At 42.7% G+C, this 26924-nt stretch overlaps 1 protein-coding gene across 3 annotated transcripts in view; it reads right to left on the bottom strand.

Moving 5' to 3' along the window:
- C9H1orf21 (chromosome 9 C1orf21 homolog) overlaps window positions 1–26924 on the bottom strand; it is a 103201-nt gene that overhangs the window by 18100 nt on the left and 58177 nt on the right. For all 3 annotated transcript variants that reach the window (XM_014886727.2, XM_088170179.1, XM_088170180.1), the window contains exon 3: window positions 24013–24107. In XM_014886727.2, the coding sequence (XP_014742213.1) occupies window positions 24013–24107 (95 nt within the window). The remainder of the gene's footprint in view (window positions 1–24012; window positions 24108–26924) is intronic.

Genomic DNA, 26924 nt, shown 5'->3' with positions numbered 1-26924 from the left:
GGAGACAGGGTGTCACAGTATTCCTGCTCCATGAAGGCACCTTGCTGGAATGGCAGGAGGGTTATAGCCACCACCATTTTGCCAAACTTTTTACTAGGATGGTTCTGAAGAGTTTTATGCCCTCCAAACATAGATGAGAGAGCACAGCCAGAGAAGGAGGTGTACCCTGCTTAAACAGCTGGGTCTACATTTACAGCAGCTGTAGAGACTTCCTAAGCTGCTTTCCTAGAGCCAAAACTGGTCTTTTTCAGCCTGTTTTTGGAACATGCTCTACTTTAACCCTTTGTAAAATCAGTTTCCTGAGAGATGCCTTCACATGCAAGCAAAGCCTCCTGAGATCTTCCCGTGCTGTCAAGAACAACCAAGACTGACACAGATCCTCCCTCACTGCCTTAATGCAACGTTTGGGGTTACACTGTAGGATGGGCTCATGGAAATGATGGTGACCACCAAACAGCCACTTTGAGGAGCTGTTAAAACCAGCTGTTGGTTCCCCCCACCTGCAAACAAGTGTGGTGATGGTGCTTCCTCCTGCAGAGTCTGGAGTTACACTGGTCACTGGCTTTGATCTGTCCCTGCAGGTTTGGGCAGGCTATGTTTATTACATTTTTCTTCTTACATCCAAGCAGTTCCATAAAGTGCACTGACATCCTCCTAGATGTCAGGATAATGACAGTGTCCCTTTAATCAAATGTTAACAGGGAATTTAGCAGGATACACATAAGATGGAGCAGCTTGGTGATGAGAGAATTGGGATTGTTCAGCCTGGAGAAGAGAAGCTTCAGGGTGACCTCACTGTGGCCTTGCAGTGCCTGAAGGAGCTGACAGGAAAATGGAGAGAGACTGTTTGCAAGGGATAGAGTGACAGGACAAGGGGGATGGGTTCCCACTGCCAGAGGGCAGGGTTAGATGGGATACTGGGAAGGAATCCTTCCCTGGAGGGTGGTGATGGCCCTGGCACAGGGTGCCCTGAGCAGCTGTGGCTGCCCCAGCCCTGGAAGTGTCCAAGGCCAGGTTGGACAGGGTTTGGAGCAAACTGGTCTGGTGGAAAGTGTCCCTGCCCATGGCAGGAGGTGGGATAAGATGAGCTTAAAGGTTCCTTCAACCCAAACCACTGACACTTCATTCTATGAAGGTACTTCTCCCCATCTTTTTCTAACCTGGGATTTACAAAGGATGGAACAAGGGAAAACAATGGAAGACAAAAACCTTCTGGGTTTGTTGTTTACAATGAAGAGAAAAACCCAAACTAATTAAAGATGTGGTGCAAATGAAAAGATACTGTTAAGCCATATGTAAGCAGAGTGAAATGGTAGCAAGAAATTATGAATGAGGTAACCCTAAGAAGTGAGGTAACAGAAAACCAAGAGTGGTGCTACTCAGCAATACAAATACATTCACTTCAGGAAGGGTTTGGGCATTCCAAACCAACAAGAATTCCCTACAAAAAGTTCTCATTCTCCCAGCACCGTCCAAGGCTCTAATTTTGAGATTTTCAGTAATTGCAATTATGTAAATGCCATTGCTGGAACATATTTTCAATGTCTGTATTTTGCTTCTCTCAACGTCTGTTTTATTTGCATTAATTCTCAAATTTGCACCAGGCATGAGATTTAAGACCTGAGAGAATGAAGCAACAGCTCCTGCTACATGGCAAATTCCAGCAAGCCTGGGTAAAATGTGCATTTTAAAGGACATAATAGTTGGAATATTATTAAGTATCACATATGTACTATGACACACACAAGAAATATTAGGATTGCAGGAGAAGTCTTACATCTGATCTGTGTGTTTTGTACCATCTTCTCCTTGTTTTAGTCAGCAGTTACTTTGGAACAGCAGAGAGAATGATTATTGTTTCACAGACTATAGTGGCCTGCTCACTTACTGTGTTTCCAATCCTCAGTTGTATAAGCATGGATTTTGCCTGGATTCTCCTAACACATTTATCTGGGAGTAATACTGAGAAGAGATACCACATACATCAGAATCAAAGACAATCATAAACGGTTTAAAAATTTTATAAGCCATTTAAATCTGTAATGGAGGCTGGGTTTTAAGTGTTTATCTCCTCTAAGTTTCCTTGGGAAAAGAGCAGATAAATAAATGTAACTCCTAAGTGCTGGCAAAATGAGGCACCAATGCATTCCAATGAGGATATAGAAATATAGCTCTGATGCTCAGGGTGGTGCAGATTAGAAGACAGCCAAACTAATACTGGGAGAAGAACTAGCCTGAAATTCAATTACAGGCCTGGAAATACTCAAGTCCAACATTTAGGACATGAAGGTTTAGATTCAATGATCTTAAAGGTCTTTTCCAACCTTGATTCCATGATTCTATCAACCCAAGATGACCAGTATTTCAGAGTCCCAAAGTGACTGTATGCCTGTTACAGCCTTTAATACCCATTCTGCTTTTCCATCCTCTTCCCAAAGCCACTCCTGGTAGGTGGGAGAGGACATGGAAAAGACTCAAAATGAGCTCTGCTCTCCTTTCCCAGAAGACAGCAAATCTTTCCTCCAGGAGAAGGTCAGAGGCAGTCTGGGGTGGCTGTGTGCTTCAGTCCCAGCACAGCACAGCCACGAGCCCAGCCAGGGCTGGGATAGAGCTCAGCTCCCTTGGGAGCCATGGAAAAGGAGATACCACAATGTGCAAGATCAGGCAAGCAGGGATGGATCCATCGTTCACCCACAAAATTTCAATGTCTCCTTGATCAGAACATGAAATAGCTTAGTGAAACCCTGCAAGATCAGTCTCCTCAGATCTTCACCTGGTATCAACCATCACAAAAGAAAGATATTTCAAAATACCACCCAACTGCACCACCTCAGGGCATGTATCCAAACCACTTGAACAGATTTCTGTCTAACCTGTTCTCCAAACTCCTATCCCACAGGTTTTCCCAACTGTCTATCTTTCATTTTACCACTTCCCTGAAAGTTCAAACGTTTATCCTACTACCCAGCTTTAATCCTTGCCTGATGCCTTCCTGCCTCTCTCAGGAGTCATAGAGAAAAAACGACTGTCGTGCCTTTTAAAGCAACCTTTCCTATATTGGATGACTCGTTTCCTTCTGTATTTTTAGGCTAAACAAATCAATTCCTTCCATCTTCCATTACAGTTTACGTTTGCTAAGTGTCCTATTCTTGTCACTACCCTCTGGCTCCTCCCCATCTGCCCACATCTTTCCTACCAAGCACATTTCCAATTTCAGCCACAGTATTTAAAGCCCCTCTGAAGTCAGGATGGATCACATGCATTGCCATATATATTTTTTAATTTCTGTTTTTAATTTATTACCTCAAACAAGCGAGGTTGACCTACAACAGATACACGGTACACCTGTAAACTATGCACTCATACTCAAAAAAAAATATAAGGTAAAAGAAAGTTGAAGGAGAAATTAGCTAAGCTCACCTTCTCTAATGGCTAGAAAACATGTGTGGTAAGCATTCAAGATCTCTCTCAAGTTAAAAAAGTTGGTGGGGATGGTCTGTCTTCCTGCCTCAGTGCTTGAAATATTAAACAAAACAACTTGATGCTAATAGAAACATCAGGAAGCAAAAAATCCACATGTTCTATGACTCACAGTCCATCAGGTCTTCTTAAAATTAACCAAAATCACAGGCAACATGCAAAACAGGTGTTCTTCAATCATTTCAATTTTGCTATCTAATCAAAACGGGCTTCCAAGTCTATAGTTGATTTCCAGCCATTTGCAGACACCAAGTTTTAACACAAGCTTTTCTTTTCAAGTGAGGTGAGTGAAAAGATAAGCACCTCTAAAATTTAAAGGGTTGCCCCATCCCAGGAATGTTGAAAAATGATGGACCAGCATGTCCCAAACACGAAAGCACTCTGCCTGAGTCAGAGGTGCACTCCAATGCGTGGTCACAGGCATAGTACTTACAATGAGAAGAAAATTAGAGTTTAGTATGGATATATGGCCTCATTTTTCACTGCAATGTTGTACTGTTAGCATTCAATTACTTCCCTACACTTAATTAACTCCTTGTTGAATCTTAATGTGATAATGAGAACTTTAATTCAAAGCATATACCACGTCAATGCAAAAAGCAAAAATAAATTTTATTAGATTTTATTTAAGTCACCCGAGCCCCATAATCTCTCTGTCTTTTTATAACACTGTGATTCATATAAAAGCACAGCAGATGCATGAGAACAAGAATCTTCTCTGACTGCCACTAAAAACATTAACAAATAAAATCTATTTTGAAATCAAAACCAGTTGGCTGTGATTAATAGTTCTCACTTGCTCATGTCTCTGCAAACTGAAGAGCAGCAGAGATGGTTGAGGCTCTCTGCAGATCCTGTACCTATGTTCAAGCACCTGGTTGATCATTCATTCTTATAAAACTTTCACCTTTTGAACAACCCACAGCAGAGACTCATGATATGAATCCCTTTCCTGGCATTTCTCTGCCTTACACTTCATAAACTCTTAAAACCAGACTAGAGATCTGCCACACCCAGAACATCAAGACCCAACAAGGAGCACACTTGACTTTCCATCAGGCTCTTCAACTCTGTAAGAAACACCAACAACAAACAGATCATGTAACTTTACAAAGAAAGCTGGAAACACCACACTTGGCACTTAGCAGCCAAATCTAACAATCTGACAAACCCTAAACTTCCCAACCTGAAGGGTTGCAAAAGTAGCTTTGAAACAAACGGAGGCACAAAATGTGTGTGAGGATCACGTGTTTGACCCACCAGTGAAATGCAGAACTGCTCTAATTCCCTGAATCCTCACAAAGAGCACAGCCTTCCACATCACTTTGGGATGTGGTGGTGTATGTCCTTAACAAAACACAGGCCTAAGTTCACTGTTAACAGCTTTCCTGAAGTAAACTTCAACCTGGGCACACTTTGCTCCTGGATCTGCAAAACAAAAACGCCAAGGACTGTTATATGTCATGGAGGTGTTTCAATGTCCATGGTGCACAGGCCCATTTGCTGCTCTCCTGAATCATGGCTTGCACAAGTCTTGCAGTATGTGCTCAAGACTTACCTAGCAGCTACTAAACGTGATGGTCACAGGAATGACTCCATGCTGGGAGGACTGTGCTCAGAACAGCTGGGTAAGGGAAGGAGGGCCAACAACCCACCCCAGGAACAGCATCCTGTTGGCAAAATTGCTGAAATAACCTTCAGTGGAGAAAGAAAGGGCGAACAGCAGATGGGGATCACAAGATGAGGGCACATTTTATGATGTTTAAACTTCACTTAAACAACAGCCATCATCTGAGTGTAATGAGCAGAAGGAAATAAGTTCCTTTCAGCCAAGGCTCCTGTACTCCTTTCTTCTAAATGAAGAGTCACACATGGCCTAAACTTACAGCTATAAATAAGCAGGTAATGTTGCACTGTCCTAATTAAGTTCTCGGGTCATTAAATCCTTTCTGTTACTATGCACAGGGCTTGCTGCTTTGCCTCAGCCACTGCAAGGCCTTGCCATGAGCTGCTCACCTGAGCTCCTGCCCCAAACCTGAGCTCCTGTGCCCATGGACTCTCTTCTCCAGCCCTCACAGGGACCTTCCTGCTGCTTGGCAGCACCAAGTGAGCAATCTGCCATCATGGGAATCCGACTGGGATGGTTCTCAGCTCTCTCCCCCGTCTCCTCACTTCTGAACGGGCACATCAAGCTGCTCACTCTGCAGCTGGGGTGCAGGGAACGCTCAGGATGTTGTCAAGGCTTATCTGGGAAGACAAACGCTTAGATGATTAGGTAGTCTGTTCATAATCCTCAAACTCAGAGTTTAGTTTAAGCCCCAAATTCCTGGGGCTTAAAATCGCTTTCAATTAATTTTAATATTAGGCACGTTGGGCCCCAGGGGAACGGCACAGCCACCACCATGGACACTCAGCACATGCTCTCCTGAACTGACCAGAAACTCTGGCCAGCAGTAAAAACACAATATGTGTTCTGAGAATATTTTTCAGTATCTAAAGGTATTTATTTTCCTCTCAGCAGGTCCCTCTTTCATTAAGAGTGCAACTTCACAGCCAGTTTGGAATCATGGAGTGGTTTGGGTTGGAAGAGACCTTAAAGCTCATTCTTATCCCATCCCCTGCCATGGGCAGGGACACCTTCCACTATCCAAGACTGCTCCAAGCCCTGTCCAACCTGATCCTGGACACTTCCAGAGATCCAGGGGCAGTCACAATTCATGGCCATTTGACTGAGGTCTAACACTAAGTTAAGAATACTGCAGAGGAGAAACCACAGATGTATCAGGCATAAGTCCTTCGTTCCAAACATTCAATAAGCTGGACTTCCCAAATGAATTAGAAAAGTAAATTTCACAACATAATTATCTTGCTGAAAGACAAAAGGATCTCTCAAAGCGTTGTTTAAAATTCTTTTTAAATCGAAATACTGATTTAAACCTTGTAGAGCTACAATTTATCACAAAAAATAGAGTACAGTGAATAATTTTGAGACAAGAAAAATAATAAAATAACTAGTAATATGATTTAATTCTACATGCAGTACTCTGCTTCTTGTTATATTTGGTCTCAGCTATCAGCCTACTGTAAAAGCCAGCCAAGAATTCTTCAAGCCCTGCCAGAGCTACAAATACTGGCCAGAAATACTTGTCATATCACGGCTCAGTTTGCAAAAAGTAAGATGCTGGACTTTTACAGCCAGAAAAATACAAGGCGTAAAGGACAATAAAAAATGAACTTACTTAATATTGTTGGAATGCATCAGATCAAACGAATCCAAGTACTCTTAATCCTGTAGGACTGCAGCATGACAAATACACTTCATTTAGATACCCAGCCCCTGTAAGTCAAACCAGTCTGGAAGATTCAGCCTCACAACTGCTGGATGTTATTCAATTAGAGTGAGGCAATGATTTCCAGCCCTCAGCAACCAAGGCAGCCTCCTCCTCTGGAGAGCCAGACAGCTTTACCCTGGATTAAACTGATCGATTTTTCCACTGTGTGCACAGAACAGCACTGTCAGGCAATTGGAGTTCACTGGCCACGTTATTAATGGACGTTGCTAATTTTTTAGCACTCATAAAATACAAACCACGGTGTCTTATAATGAGGTGTAATTGCAGCAGCAGCAGCTTCAGCAACACGTGTATCTCCAAGGAAAATGTGTTGGCACAGACATGCCCTTAAGAAGCTTGGGCTTTATATTTCCTTACTGTAGGGTGCAGTATCTTCAGCCATAGGCAGTCCTATTCATTTCAGTCATCCCACCTGTTGCAGTAAGCCCTGCTCCCAGGAGAAGGATGCCAGCAGAAATGAATATCTCTGAAGGAACCCTCTTTGCTGTGTAATTCAGAACGCAGACATTTAGTAACACTAGTCCCATGTACTAAACAAACAAATTAGGAAAACATTAGGAACCCTATTTTTTCATCTTGGATCAGGAAAAAATTAGGAGCAAACCCAAATTCTGCATCTTGGCTCAGTCACAGGTGTGCAGATGCCCAGCCTCCAAGCCAGGATACCTGCTTTAAGATCCTGTTTTCACCAACCCTACTGTAAAGCACCAGCAATGCTCAGCTGTCCAACTAGAATATTTACCTATTTAAAGTGAAAAAATGCCCTGAAAACTATCAATGACTGGAATCAGGGAAGTTCTTCAGATGGGGTGACATATAAATATATTGAAGGAAGAAATGTAAAACATTTCTCTGGAAGAAATGTAAAGCAGCATTTGTGTACTCTTTTAAAGAGGATGAGAAAACCCTTCTCCAAGCTCATTTGATATAATATGTCAAATGTTCACTACTTACACGTCTGTGCTAATTGATCAGAGTGGCTGAATTTAAGCTTTGAGTAATACCAAAGTGAAAGCTGGCTGAGAAGGTACTTTACAATGGAACATTGTTTAAATGGAGGAATACATCAACGAGGATTTTGCTGGTATCTGTCCTGGAGCTGGATTCTCACTAGGGACTGGGATGATGAGTAATAATGAAGTGGAGACTACAACTGCCTTCCAAAACCCCAGAGAGCACCAAACCAGGAAAGACTTAGTTTTTGCAGGATTCAAAGTTATCTTGACAATTTGGAAAGATGTCCTGAAAAACTCAGGAGATCATTCCAACAAGGCCCAAGTCCTAGGTAGTACTCTGACAGAAATAACCAACAGGATACAATAATATATTGATATATCAATAATAAAATAACCAACATGGAAGAAGCAGCTTATGCAGTAGCTCTGCTGGACAGGATCTAGAAGCTTGCTGGACACCAGCCATCAGTATCCCACCCTTGCAGCCAAGCCAGGCCTCGTCCTGATGCATGTGGAAGCTGGGATGGCTGCAGAATGTGTGACTTGGCTGCAGAATGTGTGACTTGGCTACAGGCACCAGAAAGGTGTCAAAGATCAAGAATGACAACGGCTCCATGTGAAGTGCAGAGAATGCTCCTCAGCCTCCAAGGTGACAGCAGTGACACACAATGTTCTCCTGCTCTCCATGCCTACAACCAGCCCAAGGACCACGAGGATGTGCACATGGATCAGGAACAAGGGGATCTGGATGGCAATGTGTTTAACTAAGGATCTGATGGCAGCACTCCAGTCCTCGTGCTGCACTCTTCACAATCCCAACATGCCTTCCCTTCTCTATCAATACTATTCCTAGCTATCAATCCTATTCCATGGATTCTCGATCCTTTTCCTAGTCCACTTCCACAGCTTTGTTCCTGACAACTTCTTTATTCATGTAAGGCAATGAGCTTGAAGCAAGAGCAGAATAAATATTTGGTATCTCTCATCCCAGTGTTAAGTTCCTCTAAACTCAATTAATCACGAAGAACTGCTGGCAGCTCCCTATTTGCCAGCAAGATACACCAAGTAATAAGTGATTTCACATTCTGTTTTTGAAGAAAAGCTATTAAATTCACATACTGTATTACTTTAATCAAGAATAGTTAATTAAGCTGTTCCCCTGATATGATTTTTATCATTCTGCACCAGCCGTACATAACTTTTCTAGGACTCAGACAGGGGCCATGATGCATGTTTGTAATCTATCTTTCCAAATTAATCTGTCACCACTTGAAAACTCAAAGTGGATCCAATACATTTTGTCTCAAAGGTAACTGGGCTGAATTTGGGGACACTGGGGGCTGGAGGGTGAGTGATGCTGAAGCACCACTTCACAAAAGGGTTTCAATGAATTACAAGTCACCCATCATGACACAAAACACTTTGTTAATATTTTAGTCTGTTTGCCTTGTTTTATTTCCTTTAGTGAACTCTGCTTCATGCTCTATGCTACCATTCACAAAATCAATTCAATAACTTATATGCTCATAGTAACCATCAGCACCCATAATGCAGGAGTCATTAAGTGCAGGCCATAAAGCAAGGGAGATCTGGAGTGTCAGGTTATTAAAAACATTAACCTATGATATCAATCTAAGGCTGAATTTATTACAAGCAAAAACCCCCCAACAACTTTCTGTTCCTGGAGCTTAAGGACAGGTTAATGCAATGTTTTTCTAGAAAAAAAGACTTCAAACACAGCAGCCGAGGAGCCAGATATGGATCACTTATCTTTTAAAGTACTCACAGAAGAAGGATAGCAAAAAGAAAAAAAATGACATCACTATCTGGCTATGTGACTTAATCATAAGAAAATAGGTTTATAAAGTAAAAAAGTAAACTAAATGAAAACTTGGACAAGTTTTTCAAATATTAAATGGGAATACTCTGTTATTATGCTCTGAGAATCAGCTGGAATTTATCCCCAGGAAAATAAGGAACATAGAGAAAATGTGTCATCCCATCTAGCCTTTTGTGAATCTGTGCCATCAAGTCAAGCCAAGCCTTCCATAAACCCATCCAACCACTTTTATTTAGGTTTTCTAAAAAGCAGACTGATGAGGTTGATGTGAACTGGGTTTTTTTCACACCTCACAATTTTTCATATTTTTTTAAGGCAAAACAACCAAAGGAGGCATGGAACTACTGGACTAACATGGGACTACTGGATCCCCAGCTCCACCAAGAACCCACTGAGCTGGCCCTGGCAAAGCCCCTGTCTATGGAGACTAAAGGGGAAGCACATTAGGGCACTTAGGTCACTTATCTTTTAATGAAGATAGAAAAAACAACTATATTTTGTTCATTTGAGAAATCAAGTACAGCCAAAAGAACAGTTACCAAAACCCAACCAGGCCCACAGGGAATACGCCCACTCCATGAACCCTTGATTTGGCTCTTGGTGCTCGGGCCTTCTATGCCTTTTTCCCATTTAATAGATTTGTTTAGATAAACTCACAAATATGGGTATTTACATAGCATGACAGAATGAGATTTTAAGTAGAGGAACATTCTTTCAGGCCCATCATAAAATGAAAGCACGCCAAACTTTAACTAAAGAAACATGTTCTAACACTGAGAAACTTTTGTAATTAATCCTCGCCTTAAATAATCTCAGAGAGAGTTATGAGTCTAATTACTGTCAGTTGAGAAATTGCTCATGTTACTGAAATGGCTGAAACCAGGCCCTGGGTAACAGACAATCTGAATCCCTCCCATCCCATGACCAATTTACAGCTAAGCCCTGACTCACTGCATTAAATCCGAAAATATTTCTCGGCATTAGCGACAGCTCATTGCGGGAGGAACGACGGACACGGGCGTGGGGGAAAAAATCCCCTCCAAACTCCACTGCTTTACAGAAGGGTTGAAGATAATACATTGCTAAAGTAGACTTTTTTTGATGCTGTTCTTTTGTTTGTTTGTTTGTTTGTTTGTTTTAAGATCACCAGGGCTATTCTTAGAGGAGTTACATGGTGTGCAGGTTGCGGCGAGCGAAGGCTTGGCCGGTGGCCAGCCCTGGCTGGGTTTGCTGCGATGCCTTAGCTCGGGAAGAGATTTCTGCTTGCTTTTCTAATGAAGAAAAGGAAAAGAGGATGCAGAGAACTCCATACACAGCCAGCTAAGAACGAGCTGTACTCAGGAAAGATGTGCCACCGTCTCCTCGCATGTGCTGTCACCCAAGCCCTGCTTCAGTGCTGAATGCTTTCCCCAGGAAGGAAACGAGTGTAAACACTCCAGAGGCAGCGCTCCCATACGGATGTTATTCTTTGGAAAAGCTGGGCAGGACACAGTGACTTAGAGAGCCAGGAGATCTCCAGCAGCAACAAATCCCACAAATATACAAGCTGCTAAACTTGTGAGTGCAGCCAAACCCTTGTGAAAAAAAAAAACTAAGGCACGTTTTGACCTTGACTCACTCTTAGACACTATGGAGCAACTTGAAGCTGGTTATTTCAGAGCCCCAGCAGTCACCTGAAATGGCTGAGATTTCCTCTGCTTAGCTCAGGTGATTGCTTGGCTAAGGGAACATGCTCTCCTCCTAATCTACAAAAAAACTGCTGATGCCAGAGAAGTTGCTGATACCCCGTCCCTGGAGGTGTTCAAGGCCAGGCTGGACAGGGCTTGGAGCAAGCTGGGATAGTGGAAGGTGTCCCTGCCCATGGCAGGGGGTGGAACTATACAATCTTTAAGGTCCCTTCCCACCCAAACCAGTCTGCAATTCCATGATTCCATGAAAAGGAGAGGGTAACCTGGCAAACCCCCAGCATTTCAGCAGAAGAGTCACACTACCAGCATTGCTCCAACCAAATCACCCTCTGTGTTCCAGCAAACCTGAAAGCCAAATCTGTCCCTCCTCTCTCTCACATCAGCTTTGTTTCTTTGAAAGGCTACAGGAAAGGAGAAAACCAAGGGAAAAGGGCAGCCTGATGGCACTCCCTCCCAAACTGAACCTCCACATCATGGAGCCCAACATCCAAATATCCACAGAATCACAGAGTTTGGGATGGAAGGCACCTTAAAATCCATCTCAATCCACTCCCTGCCATGGGCAGGGACACCTTCCACTATCCCAGCTTGCTTCAAGTTCTGTCCAACCTGGCCTTGGACACTTCCAGGGATCCAGGGGCAGCCAAAGCTTTTCTGGGCAACCTGTGCCAGGGAAGAATTTCTTCCTACTATCCAATCCAACACTGCCCTCTGGCAGCTTAAGGCCATTCCCCCTCAGTTTTGTCACTACAGACCCTTGTCCCAGATCTCTCTCTTGTAGGCCCATTCTGGGGAACAGGACAGCACAACACCCCTGTGTCACAGAACTTTCCCCTCATTGGGTTTTATTAAAGCCTTTTATTAAAGCCCCGGGCTTTGGAAAGTCCCCCCAAGGTCACTCTCTTGGAAGTACAAGGATTTTGGAATAAAAGTACTCGTTTGGATGAAATTTTGGGGAGGAACTGGTAATATGTGAGCCCAATCTTGCTGTGTCTGCAGGTAGAGCAGCTGCTTCTGATTCCCTACACTTGCCTTCAGGTGCTGCTGCAATACAGTATACATTTAAATATATACACACACACACAAAATTATAATATGATTACATTATTAAGAAGCACTGGCTTTGTGTTCCCATGCAGAGATTATCTGTTGGCTTAATTTTTTTTTTTAAAGCTGCCTGTCTTTGATGGTATCCCATGGAAAGATTACATATTAGATAGAGCAGCACATGGTCCACACAGACCAAATGTGGGAGATGAAAGCAGAGCACCAAGAGCTCTGTTTGAGCTCCAGCACTGCTTCTTCCAGGACCAAGGAACAAACAATTTAAAGCAAAAAAAAAAAAAAAAGGGGTTTTCTTCTCAGTGAGAACAAACAGGAAGCTGCATATTAACTTAGATCAGTATTACTTTGGTATCTCTATAAACCACTGCTTTCTATTAGAAATTATTCATGAATTATTCAGGAGATTTTCAAACATACCTACATGTAATTCCAAACTCTCTATGCACAAGAGTCTGAATTATCTGCTCAGCTTTTTTAGAATATTGAAGTACTTGCCTTTACTGGCATAAACTTATTTCCATAGAGGTTTTCTTTCTGTCCCTGACTTTTTCCTACTTAAAGAAACCCTGAACTCTTGAATGTTATGCTTTTACATTGTTTCCCCTTCTCCCAGTCCAACTTCTTACTCTTCTTTCCACCAGCTGAAATGCAGAAATCCCTTCCAACACACATTTGAGTCTCCCAGCTGCGTGCAGAGCAGCTGGTCTTGGCTATCCACAAAATCAAAGGGAAAGTGCCAAAGTCCAAAAGCTCAATTATAGTGAAAAACAGATGAGGCTGAGCCCCTTCCAGCCCTGCTGCAGGAATACACAGTGGCTGAAGCACTTCCAGCTCAGCCACAGACAGCCCAGCTCCTTTTTCCTGGGGGGGCTGTACAGGGCACCAGTAACACCCCAAGAACACCAGGAATGTTGTCAGTCTCCCCATCCATGAATGGAGGCCACACCCATCCCACTTTAATCCAGCACCAGGGATAAATCCTCCCTCTTGGCTCACTCACCTGAGGGTCAGTCCATGGCTGCACAGCACCCCAGCAGCACAGAGGCCCCTGCACAGGGTGTAGGTGAGGGTGCTGTGCCCTTCCCAGAGCCCCCAAAATGTGCACACAGCTGAGCAAGTGCACGCCAGGAAACCCGGGTTTGCCAATCCTGTCACCCTGAGCACACAGCAATTAAACCTGGGTTTGCCAGCCCTGTCACCCTGAGCACACAGCCACTAAACCTGGGTTTGCCAGCCCTGTCACCCTGAGCACACAGCCATTAAACCTGGGTTTGCCAGCCCTGTCACCCTGAGCACAGCCATTAAACCTGGGTTTGCCAGCCCTGTCACCCTGAGCACAGCCATTAAACCTGGGTTTGCCAGCCCTGTCACCCTGAGCACACAGCCATTAAACCTGGGTTTGCCAGCCCTGTCACCCTGAGCACACGGCAATTAAGGCTGAAGACCTCAAGGATCTCTTAATGCAGCTGATGAGCTTTCTCAGCAGCTGTCTTCAGCTCTCTCCCTTTCTCTAGAGAAGACACCGTTAAATCAAGATATTTCCTGCTGATGTGTGCCCTCACATCCCAAAAAGCCTAAGCTTGGGTAGCCCAGCCCCTGCATTTCCCTGGAAGAATTAAGAAGAAAAGAAGTCCACTCAAAAATGTTTACCACAGTTTCAAGTGATTTTGAGCAAAAGACCATTTTCTCCATGTGAAACATTTCCCACCTTTGCTCACATCTAGTGGTGAAGCACAACCAAAATATGAAACAAGCAAACATAAAACTCCAGTTTGCAGTGGTGGGAATGTTCCTGCTCAAGGATGACATGAGCATAAACCTACCTAACAGATGGAAACCCAACCAAAGCAGTGACTATTGAAAAGTCAGGAAAGCAATATTTCATTTAGTACAACATTGTCTATTTGAAGCTTAGTTAAATAACCAGTGCTCTCTGCTACAACTTGTGTTCCTGGGAGTACTCCTCACTCTTGGATCTTCTCGTTTATGTTGCCTGTAAAGGTATTTTTAAATATTTCTTACTAAATAACCAGGATGAATGGGGGGGGGGGGAAATCAAGCTAAAAATCATTTAGGTGATGAAAAAAGGCTCACGTGGATTGGATTGTGGAGAAAAATGACATTTTTGGTGTAAAAAAGGAGACAAAACTCAAGTTATTTCAAAACAATGATGGTACAAAGTGGACTGGGAGCTTCTGGTTTTCTAATCTCAGAACAGTGGAGCAAGAGGGCTTTTTAAAAATCGTGCCAAATTCAAAGCTGAAAACGTTCGTTTGAAAAAGTAAGTTAGGAAACTGTCAAATAATGACACCTCTGGATTATGCAACACGCTGCTATCATGTGCTGTTCATGGCAAGAAGAGAATTTCAGGGCTGCAGAGAGCCCTCTGAGTATCTTCTCACCTCTCCTTGTAGTGCTTCTGCTCCTTTTTCCCTTTCTTGCCACATTTCCCCCATCTTCCTTTACTCCTCCAGCCTCTTCTTGGGATGGTCACTTAACTCCCACTAATGCACATTCCTCTTTGGGTTCTGGACTGCTTTAAGGTCCCTTCCAAATCAAATCTTCTGGGATTTTATGGTTAAATCCCCAAAATTGAGTGCTGGAGATCTTCGTATTTTTCATTTGACTGGCTTCAAGTTCACCTCCTTTAACTGCTCCTCAAAGACATCAGTTAGGGAAGTTTGCAAAAGGAAACACTTTATACTGAAAAAAATACCTGCAGTATAAACAAGTTCCAGCCAAAACACATTGACTGTACAAAGGATCTGCCTGAAACCAGCCTCAAAAGTCACATCTCTCCAAGGGCTTCCCCTCAGCTTCAAAACATCAAAATTAATAAATTCCTAGAATCACAAAGGCTGGAAAATCCCTCTAAGATCACTAGTCCAACCATTGACTCAGCACTGCCAAAGCCACCACATTTGTACTGGTTTGGGGTCTATAAAATGGCATGTCCCTCCCCACTTTTCCTGTATTCAGACTAAAACTGAGAGATCACAAAGGCTGTATGGGTAAACATCTAATGAAGTACCTATGGATGAATTTGTTGTTATCTCCATGCTCTACAACAGTCTGAAATTAGCACCTCACTAGATACAGAAATCCCAGACCCCACATTTCCTCCACAACCCCTTTGACTCAAGGAGTCCCTGAAAAGTGAGCAGACCCACACGACATCAATAATTAAATGTGAACAGATGAAAGGCTGAACTGCTTTGCTGCTATCACAAGGAGGTCAGCAGATCACAGCTCACCAGTGGTCAGGAGTACTCCAAACTGGGACTCTCAGGCCACAGCAGCTGGATTTACAGCTTTAGTCTCCATCAGTGGCTTCTGATGATTTCAGGTATTTCTGCATGATCCATTCTGCCTGTATCTTGCCTCATCCTCTGTTCCAAAACAGCAGAGTTAATTATTAAGATCTATTAGGCAATTGCTGAATAACAAGTACCAAAACAGAGGATACAGAGCTTCTCTTGCCGACAGCTTGCAAAACCCTACAGCTCATCTTTCTCAAAGCTTCATTTCTGCAAGTGTGGAAATGCTCATGTTCTTAAAAAAAAAAAAAAAATAGAAAAGAATCTGAAGGTTCCTGGCCCTCCCAATCGTGGAAGAAACTCTTAAAATCAAGAACCTGCCACCTTGCCATGACTGCTGACTCCTCTGTTTCACCAACAGCTCTGTGTCCATCCTCCTCAACAGCATCAGCTTTCCCTGAGAGGGGGGGGAAAATACCAGGCAAAAACTCACCTGTTAAAATGATACAGGCATGGAAACAACACAACCTGTATGGAAAATGACCTGCTTCCACAAGTGACAGTGGGAATGTCTCTGCAGGTTTTGCAAGAATCCTTTCCACCAACAGTGTGGGCTGGTCCTGAACCAGCCTGAGAGCTGCTCATCATTGCATTTTCTCCACCATCAAGCCCACAATTATATGTTGCTCCTGGACACTGTTATTTTAATACACTTTGAAAGAAACAGAATTATATATTTTTAAGCTTTCTACTTTAAAAATCACATTCATCAAGAACTGGAAAAATCGTACCATTCTAGCTCTCCATAGGGCACTGTGCAGATTTATTCAACAAAGGGGGATGAAGGAAACAAGGTCTGGTCTGAAGAAATGCACCTGGAGCACAACAATTTTTGTATGATTTTCTGACTTGCTAAAAATATTTATTAATGGTGTTCATTTACCTTCTAAATTTTCAAAATTAAATACTGGAGGAAATATGAATACTTCTTCACCAGAACCATCTTAATGGAATCCAGAAGAAGAATATTAATACCCAGTGCAATTGTTTACTTTGATGTCTATATAATATGCAGTGACCCCTAAGTGGAATGAGCAAAAACTGTCATAAATTCATTATGAGAAACCATTCTTTGAAGAATATCAATGCAAATTTGAAATGAAATGGGCATTATGGAAATGAGCTAATTGCACAACGTTTAAAATAACTAGCTCCAGTAACAATGTCCTTTCTGTGCACCTCTATTTCTGCTGCAAAAGCACTGGAAAGGCTGGGTTATGAAAATTGAAATGCTGTAATTACTTAGTACTGATAGTGGTAGGGCAGCATTCATTTAGGATCTCAGACTCCGGGGAAAAAAATCCAAAGGATGATTCTATAATTCTCATTTCTCTGAGAAAGGGAACCTTGGATGGCATGCACAGCGAAATGTGACAACCCCGACCCTGTCAACAAAGACTGGAGGAAAATATATATATTCTTAGGGGGTTTTCTAGGTACCATCTTATAAAAGTAGAATGCAAAATTTCTCTTAGTATCCTACAAAGGTTTGGGTTGGAAGGGACCTTAAAGCTCATGCCAGTGCCACCCCCTGCCATGGGCAGGGACACCTTCCACTGTCCCCAGCTGCCCCAAGCCCCATCCAACCCGGCCTTGGACACTTTCAGGAATGGGGCACCAGGCATCCAGAACCATAAAGGTATTTTCTTCCACCGACCTGGAATGTCCCTTCCCCAAGTGGGGCCCAGCCCCTGCTTTGCCCTCTCTGTCCCAGCGCTGCTCAGAGCGGCTCTGCCTGGGGGAACCCCACGTTTGCCCCTGCAGGTGCCCAGGGGTGCCCAGCCCATCCACCTCCTTCATCCCAGCGTGAACCCTGCCACCTCAGGCAGAAGGAGTTTGGTATCACACCTCTCCCTCCCTCATCTACTTACTTTTGAATTTTAATCACTGGCTTCCCTTTACTCCCTGATTTTGGAGCTGCATTTTTGTAGCGCGGCTTTTGTTTGTGGTTTGTTTCTTCAAGTGGAGGGAGGAGAGTCCAGATGTGGAGCAGCTCCACGTTGGGCTGAGAGGAACCTGTGGGACCTGTTCCCACAGAGCTGCCCCGGGCCCTGGGGTTTGGCTGACACAGCATCTGGGCAAGGTGGATGCCTGTCCCTGTGGGAAAACGTGTGGGGGAGCAGCTGGCTCTGGAGCCCTCCGTTCCCTGCTCTCCCTCCCAGCTCTCAGCAGCACAGGAGCTGTGTGGATGAACAGCACAGGAACCTCTGCACATTAGCCCATCTCCATGCACATCTGGTGATGCCCACTTTGTCCTTTTAGCACTCCTATGCCTCAGGAACCAAAGAAAAAGGGCGTCTCAATTTCATTTCTATTTCCCCTCCCACACTGACCCAAGCTTCATTTTGCTGTGGGTTTTATCCTGCCTGGATTCCAAGACAAGAACCAACAACAATTCCAAGTATTTCATTAAGCTGAGGTTATATATGTATACACAAATATGTATATGCTGCATCTATATGTACTGGTATTCCATTCCTAAAGAGGCTCCAAGAGAGGTGGAGATGGGAATTTGGACAAGGGGGAATGGCTTCAAACTCACAGAGGGCAGGGCTGGGTGAGCTACTGAGCTCCTCCCTGTGAGGGTGGTGAGGCCCTGGCACAGGTTGCCCCATCCCTGGAAATGCCCAAGGCTAGCTTGGATGGGGCTTGGAGCAATCTGGGATAGTGGAAGGTGTGCCCACGGCAGGGGGTGGCACTGGATGAGCTTTAATGTCCTTCCAACCTAAACCAACCTGGGATTCTGTGATCTGAAAGCAGAAGGGAAAAGAGGGGGACAAGACACAGAGAAATTAACAGCCTCTCCTTTATATATAGAAAATATATTCCTAGATATCCATCCTTCACAGTGGATAATGACCCAACAGGATGAAGCTTTCCCAACACTTGTACTGCAGCTGACCCTGTGCTGGTAGAACAGGGCTCCTGGAGAATGTCACACACAGCAAGGAAAGCAAACAAGGGGCCAGTGCAAGATTTAACACACCCAAACTCTTCAGGATAGACAAAACCCAGGAAAACCTCTTCTTTCTAAGGGCTTGAAGGCTCTCAGGCATTTTTAGTTTCTTTCCCCTTATAAGCAGAGCATGAGCAAGTTCTATCCTGAAATTGTTTGTTCTGAAACACTGCCCCGGCACAATGGTTTAAAATAAATAATTAGGATATTAGAGAGAGAAATCTTCACACTGGCATATGCATTAATACTTGCTAACTTCAGTTTTTACAAAGCTCTTCACCAATGTACCAGTAGTGAAATAAAAATGCAGTTATGCATTTAAAACACTGCAATTTAAAGCTTACCTAGCAATAATAAGTAGCACTGTCTTTAAGTATTTTTAAAGTACCAAATTAATTGTATTTCCATGCTTAAATTTTCCCTCGTGGCATTTTATATCTGCAGAAAGGAAAACACCACAAGTACCTCTAATAAACTTAGTGGTGGCTACTCTATTTCTTTTAGATGGGTTATTTCTTTTTTATTTCATTTTTTTAGCACCTAGATTGGGCAGGTTGGTAATAGAATTAAAATGTATTTTCCTTAATTGATGTGGAATTTGACATATACCAATCTTCGCACTGCAAATCAAAAATATTTATGATTGATGTATCTATAACATGCATTTTACATCTTGTGTATAATATATATATTTAAATAAGGGTCTTCCCTTTCACATATTACATTTTATATGGCTATTAAGGGGTTTCATTCTGCATTTTCTGCCAGGATTTTAATTTCACACACTTCACCTATCACATATTACTGTCTACTTTAAACACATCACTACAGAAAATGATGACTGGTGCTGAATACAGAGTCACGGAGGCGAGGGTTTGCAATTCCAAGTAATGTGGATCTGGGTGATAAATGGAGAACAGCAGCTGGGCTGAGAAGCTCAAGAGAGACAAAAATCACATTTGCAGGTAAGTGGAGTGGAAATTTGTGGAAATTGGGTAAAACAAAAAGCAAAACATTGTTATTAAAGGTGGAGTGAGAGGTAGCAAGAGCAACAAAGAGGCAATTTTCTCCCAGCTCCAGTAGGAATTCATCTCAAGCTCTAACATGCAATTTCACTGTGGAGCTCCAGGATGAAATGCAGGATTATATCTAATTGTTTTGAGGTTTGAATAACGAAGCATAAAAATCCCAGTAAGTGGCCTTTTGTGCCAGTGCAGCCGAGAAAAGGATGAATAAAAGTTACAAAAATATCCAAAACCTGAACTGCAATAAATATCAAGATAACCACTCAACAGAAAAGAAATGGAACTTTAGGGATTTGGTATTTTCAGGGATAGCTGTACTATGACAGCCCAGTTCAGAGGAAAATTGATCCAGCTCCTGAAGTTTGCCAAAGCAATGCTAAGCTGCAGGAATATCACACACTTTCTCATTTTACCTTTTCTGGCAATAATATTTTACAATGGAAAGCCAGGAGTGCTGTGAGAGTATGGAAATGAGGACAATTAAATCTGCCCTGTTATGAGTATTAATAAGGCTGTTATGTAATTGTATTCTGTATATTTAACACGTGGTGGTAAAGATAAACAGTCCTTTCCAAACAAAAAGTTAATAGGTTTTTATTAATGTATTATTTATTTTGGTCATAGCTGCTTGTAAAGTATTAATACTGCCTGAGTTTTGGCATTTTAGCTTTCAGAGTGACAAATCCATGTGACTAGCCACCATTAGCTTTGGCTACTACTTAGGGCCAAAAAAAACCCATCCAGATCTGCTGAGTGGCAAACTCAATGCTGGCAAAACTGCCTTTGTTTTGGAGAAGGCTTATAATAAAACCTTCCCCCAGGAAGATGGGGAAATGCAGGAGAGGTTTTCTAGAGCCACTGTGGAGTTGTGGGGAGCTGAAGTTTAGTTTTAACACATAATAGAGTTCATGCCCCAAGCTGGGCATGGAGACAAAGCCCAGGATCCCAATAAAACATCCCAGCCAGGCTTTCTGCTTCTGAACTCACAATTAACCATCCTAGCTGCTCATTTAGCTCCAGGAATAACAGCACACACATGACCTTCTATGCACCATCTCACATGAGAATTAGCACAGCTTCCACGTTTTCTTACACGTGTGTAAATTCACATATTTATACAGCACTTGTGATTTAAAAACATATATATGTAGTACATATTGCTTCCTTCTTTCACCTATCTACTAGTTCTTCATTGATCTGACTCCAAACATTCCTGGTTTAGCTGAGCAGCCACCAAAGCACGTGGTACAGTGACAGCATCCAGTGTAGCCCCAGCTCTCCAGCACCTAATCCTGCTACATCCCATTGCCATCCTGCAGGCTGGGGTGTGGATGGGATGTGGGACTGTCAGCTCGAGTGCAATGACTCTGGCTTGTTTTGAGGGTGGAGATGCTCTGGAATGAAACCAGGAGCAGAGAGATCCCAGTGGCAGGTGGAGAACTGGAGAAACCACCTGACTAAAGAAATGAATCAGGCCTATGGATACAAAGGAATGGCAGGAAAATAAGCTTAGTTTATCTTTTCTTATTTTCTTTTTTTTCCCCTTTTCAAAAGCCTACATTTTAATCCAAGGGGGCCTTTGACTCCACCAGAAAATGTCTTCCCATGGAGCATCTTGTGTCTTCCCTGGCAGACAGCCCTAGCACAGCCATTCCCATTGGCAATGTCTTAGGAGCATTTCTGCTTTACTGTGCCAGACCTGCTCAAGTTTTGAGCCCTGCTTAAGACTCAGGATGAAGCTGAGAAGACGGTGATTCACTGACAGAGCCTCACCTCTCCCACAGATACCCACATTTGTACCAGCCCTCCTGTGGCTCCTCCTCAAGCAGAGTCAAAGCCTGGGACTCTGACCTCAGCACCCAGTGTGAAATGAGAGTTTCCCTGATGACTGCCATGTCCTCCCATTCTCTTTATCTATTCATGTGACCTTCTTTCCCCCTGACTCAGAAATACTGCAGCACCAAAGGCAGAGATGGCAGCTCATCAAAGAGCCCAAGTTGCAAGGGAAGCGGGTTTATTCTCACTTGAGCTGAGATCTTTTATTTTTAAGCAAGACTTCAAAATACCTTTAAAAAGTAACAGAGATGATAATGGGATTGAAAAATTCAGTGGCATCCGAATAACATAATTCAGGCACCAGTATCAGGGGATAAGATAACCCACCCAGAGCAGTTTCAGGCACTGAGCTTACACATCTCATCTGGGCTGTGTTTCTGAAGGAGATGTGAATTTGCAGCCCTGTGACAATAAAGAAATGTGAGATTAAGAAACAAGGGAGGAGGAAAAAGGGCCAGGCCATTCTCCCACCACCTTTTCTTGTTCCTAAAATTTCAGTTGCCTGGAAATGGCTGATGAGAAGATGGGATTATGTAAGTGCTTGCCAACTTCTCACACGTTAAGGAAATTAAAGCCTCAATGATGAATAGCTTAACCCATCTTCTAAGCAGTAAGCTCAAACATTTTTACTAAGGAAAACTCGAATAGTGAAACCCCTTTAAAAAAACCAGAAGCAATGAAGACTTGACAATTCCTAGGATTAAAAAGCTGCATATATAACAGACAAGGTAATCTCCTTATAGTAAGATGAGGAAAAGGAAAATAAAGCCTTTTTCGTGGGTAAGACAGTTTTTGTTTTAAAGCATATCCATCCTGTCTGGCTGAAGACTTTCTGGTGTTATTGACTTTTTTTTTCTCGTGATAAACATGACAGAGAAGAGCTACACCAGCCTTCCAAATCCTTATTGTTACATTTTCCAACAAACTGACTGCTCCCATCAAACATGACCCACCAATAATAAAATAAGAAGCACTGTGCTCTTCCTACATTTAATCAGGTGAACACTTGGGTGCTACAAGACAGCTACACCAACCAAAGTGCCAAATAGCTTGGGGTAGTTTTGAATATACCTTCAGCAAATGTGTCAACCCAGCAGACCTGAGCTTTCCTGAACTCTTCCTCACTGTCATTCCAGTGACATGGTACCTTCTGCAAATACTCTCTTTTAACTACAGCTGAAGGCCAGTTGAAAATCTAATGTAGAATGACAGTATCTCCAGAGCTGGAAGGCACTCACAGGGATCACTGACTCCAACTCCTGGCCCTGCACAGGACTCCCCAACAATCTGTTAAAAACCTCTGAAAAAAAACTGAGTGCTGCTCCAAGCTGAAGTTCCACCACCCACTGAAGCATCAGCAATGCAAAACTGCAGGTAGCAAACAGCTGATCTGGAGGTTGAAGAAGAAATCTTATTGACTGCTGCTCAGCCACAGGATAGGGCAGCAAAATAAATTCCATTTGCTACAAGAATGCACCTGTAATTGAGTAAAGTATGTGTGTCTAGGAGAGGAAATATAAAGTAGCCAGGTTGCTGGAGCTCACACCTTTATGAAAAGTAAAAAATCCCAAACAGTGGCTTTTTCTACAGCTGCCTAATAATGGCAAAAGGCAAATCCTCAGCTGCTGATAATTGTTATGGTTCCACTGGAATCTGCTGCTGCTGTTTCCCCTCTGGACCTACAGATGGTGGGAGGAAAACTCAACCATTCTACATGAAGAAAAGCTGCACTGAATGAGTGGAACCAGATGTGAAAACTTGCACCCAACTACAAGAATTGTGGGATGTCTTTGAACACTACAACTGGGCAAAGCCCCAGCCAGCCAATAACAAAACCTATGGTCCTTCAGCTTTAGAAGAGAAGAAACAACTTCTCAGAAACGCCAGAAGTGACTCAACTGTGATTGTTAAGCTGCTTCAACAGCATTTTTGTTATTTCAAGTAGTTTTAAGAGTTTACCTGTGATTGCATTCCCTTAAGTGGAACTATGAGCAGGCAAAGTGCTCAAATCGGGGCGAAAGAAACACACACGATTTTTGTGACAGCTATGTTATGAATATATTGTTTTTTTCTGTTCCAAACTGCTTTCCCTGGGAATTTTAAAATACAGAAAACCAGCAAGTGTAGAGCAAATAATACCTACATAAGTAGGTCATTTTCTTAATGGCAATGAAGTGCTGTTTTACTCCAGCTTGTTTGTAACAAAGACACACACGTTTCCAAATAAAGAGTATTTCTGGATCTGCAAGGGAGGGGAGTGACTTATAATCATGGAGGCACTCATTCCAAGATAAAGTAGAGCCTAATTCAGAAAGACAAGCGGGAAAGAGTCGTGTTTTGCACCTTCCATGAGAGCTTTGCAGGGAGTTGTGACATTTTGGAGAAAATCCTCTTGCCACGCATAAGCTGGAGCTGGAGGGTGCTGCACACTGCATATTCCATTACAAAAGCAGAGCCACGTTAGTTCATTAGAGAAGTGATAAGTTCAATCCTTACCAAGTTTTCTTGGTTCCTGGCTGCTATTTTCTGATCATCTTCTCCCCCATTTTTCATGTATTTGACCTCTTCCACTGGTTTGATCCTATACTCATCTGAGCACCAAGAAAAAAAAAAAGAAAAAAAATTTGAACCAGTGTAGTTCAGCAGCTGGGAGAAAAACCAAACTAAAAACAAAACAGCTGACTAGAATAGACCCTAGTTAAGCAAAGCAAAACTAAAAATTACATGTATATCTTTTCAAAGGCTTACATGTGACTAATACAAAGGAAGTTTCTCCTGCCTGAATCTTCAGTAAGAATTTCAGTAGCTCTCTGGTCTAGTAAAGCCATGGCACCAGGAAATAGGGATGTTTGGTGTGTAATCTCTCCCAGATCTCTAGTTTTCTGTTCAATAGGAACAAGTTCTTTGCTCCTGCATCCTCCCTGGATTTTCATTCTCAGTGGACCAACAAGCCATGTACAATGGTTACTGGAGAGAAGGCTGCTCATGGGTGTTCCTTGCACAGCAAAGCTGATGGAGGCTACTGAAAATGGAGGTTAGAAGCTGGAAAAAAGCCAACCCAAATCATAACCACTTTGCCTTTTTTTAGATTTTGTTTTTCCTAATGACACAAGGCACAGTCCTAAAATGATTTCTGGAGAAAAGGCCCCATGCTGACCATCTTCCTCTTCCCACTTCCCCCACCAACCACTATTTTTCCTGTACACAAATGTTGCCCAGACAGAAATTCAGCCTGAAAATAAGTAAGAAAAGTAAGATTCTTTGTTTGTCCTTAATATTTATCAGCTCTTCAAATACTAGAATTCCCAGCTCTGGCTATGTTACCTAACATACAGGTGCTATACCACAGTAAACCCAAAACTCCAACAAGGGATATTTTTTCCTTGGTAGGATGAGATGGGATTTCAGGAAAAATGATTCTTCCCTGCAGCCTGTGAGTCCAGGTCTTGCAGGGCCCTGCCCTTGCTCAATCACTTTTTGCCCTGGTTATCTCTGTAGCATGTGAATCTATTGGAAAAAAAAACCCAGAGTTGTGCATCCACCCTCCTCCAGCCAGAATAAACAATGCAGAAGAGAAACTTCATCCCACAAAAGTGGAAATTACTAATACAAAGTGAAATGAAACACAGTATACTCAGAATAAGGGGCAAAACCATGGCAAATTAGAAGACACTGCACAAACTTTCCTCTTTTTCTTTGGGTTTTCAAGCAATTTCTCTCACTTACACTAAAGCAAAAACAAAGTACAGACAAATTTTTCTGGGTTACTGTATTGTGAAAAAAGAATCAATATTATTTAGACAAAGTTGTTGTCAGGAAACTGTTAACCACAGAGTCTAGAAGTTAAATGAGCCTTGATTTGAAAAGTAAGGCTTATTTTTATAATAAACTTGTTTCAAAAAACAATCTTATTTTAAAAAATACATCATGGTTTTATATTTGGTCTCGTCCCATCTATAAATTTTTGTTATTATAGAGTTCAAATAAACTGAATCTATCAAATAGAAGCATTTCAGATACAGAGCCTCAAATCAGATGAAAGCATTTAAGACAATATTATCAGACTGGCAAATGTGAACAACTCTGAGGTGTTGTTTTTTCTCTTTTTTTTCCAGTGTAATTCAGCTAGTCTGGAGGTGACAATTCATAAACCCAAAAGGGCTGAACACAATAAAGCCTGGGAATTAGAAGTAGTTGATTGACTGCAATTATCTAACTTACATTTTCCTCCCTGCCTCAGTGCTCTCTGTTGTGATTAGCAATAAAACCCACACACAGAAAAAGCATCAAACTCCCACAGAGGCATGCAAGGATCTGAATGGGGAAACAGATGAGCAAGAGAAAGCAGCACAAAGGACATTTCCCAACCCACAGCCAGGCCATGTGCACTGGAGGAGAGAGGAAGTTCAGCCCAGCCTTGTGGAAAACGAGGAAGGTATGGAGGGGTTGACGTTCCACGGCAAAAATAACCCTGAAATGTGTCTGCTGCCTATTCCAAGAGATTAATTGTGATCAAACACCACATCCAGGCAGCAGCTGATCCTGTGGGCATGGTACAGGAGAGATGCTTCCTTGGACACATCATCTCTGGGAGCAAGTCAACCAGGGCACCAAGGAGTCCCTGACTGATAGCCAGGATAATCTGACTGACATCTGAAATTTTGATACACCTGGATAGAACAGAGTCTTCTTAGAGATCAAAAATTTTAAATTCACAATGGACGTGGGCACAGATCCTTCAAATGCTGCATCATTTGCCAGATGCATCAAGTAGCTCTGAACTGGTGGCAGAGAACTGTGCACAGATTTCTTATGATATTTCCAGAGATATTTCCAACTGTGTTAGTTAACTTCAATACTTTCCTGATGATACAACTATTCAGTTCTCTCCAGCATAGTTGGTGTTACTCTCCCCTCCATCCTACCAACTGCAGAAGTGCAGACACCTGGATCATTTATGCCCAAGATATGCAAGAGGCAAGAAAGTTTCCAAAAATAAACCAATCACTTTTCATAACGTTTTTTGGACAAGTTGAATGCACCACAGCAAACAGCAAGTCTTACTTTGCAGCAATCCAACTTCTCCTTAGGGGAATGGCTTTCCACTGCCAGAGGGCAGGGTTAGATGGAATACTGGGTAGGAACTGTTCCCTGTGAGGATGGTGACACCCTGGCACAGGGTGCTCAGAGAAGCTGTGACTGCCCCTGGATCTCTGGGAGTATCCAAGACCAGGTTGGACAGGGCTTGGAGCAACCTGGGCTAGTGGAAGGTGTCCCTGCCCTTGGCAGGGGGTGGCACTGGATGGGCTTTAAGATCCCTTTCAATCCAAACCATTCTGTGATTCTGTGAATACAGATTAAAAAAAAAAAAATCAGGAAGCCCCTGCAGATGTTGACAGAATCAGCCT

Source organism: Sturnus vulgaris, chromosome 9, assembly GCF_052056855.1.
Source record: "Sturnus vulgaris isolate bStuVul1 chromosome 9, bStuVul1.hap1, whole genome shotgun sequence".
In the NCBI taxonomy this organism is placed as follows: Eukaryota; Metazoa; Chordata; class Aves; order Passeriformes; family Sturnidae; genus Sturnus; species Sturnus vulgaris.
Note: the sequence above shows the minus strand (reverse complement) of the source record. Positions and strands in the feature narration are given on the sequence as shown.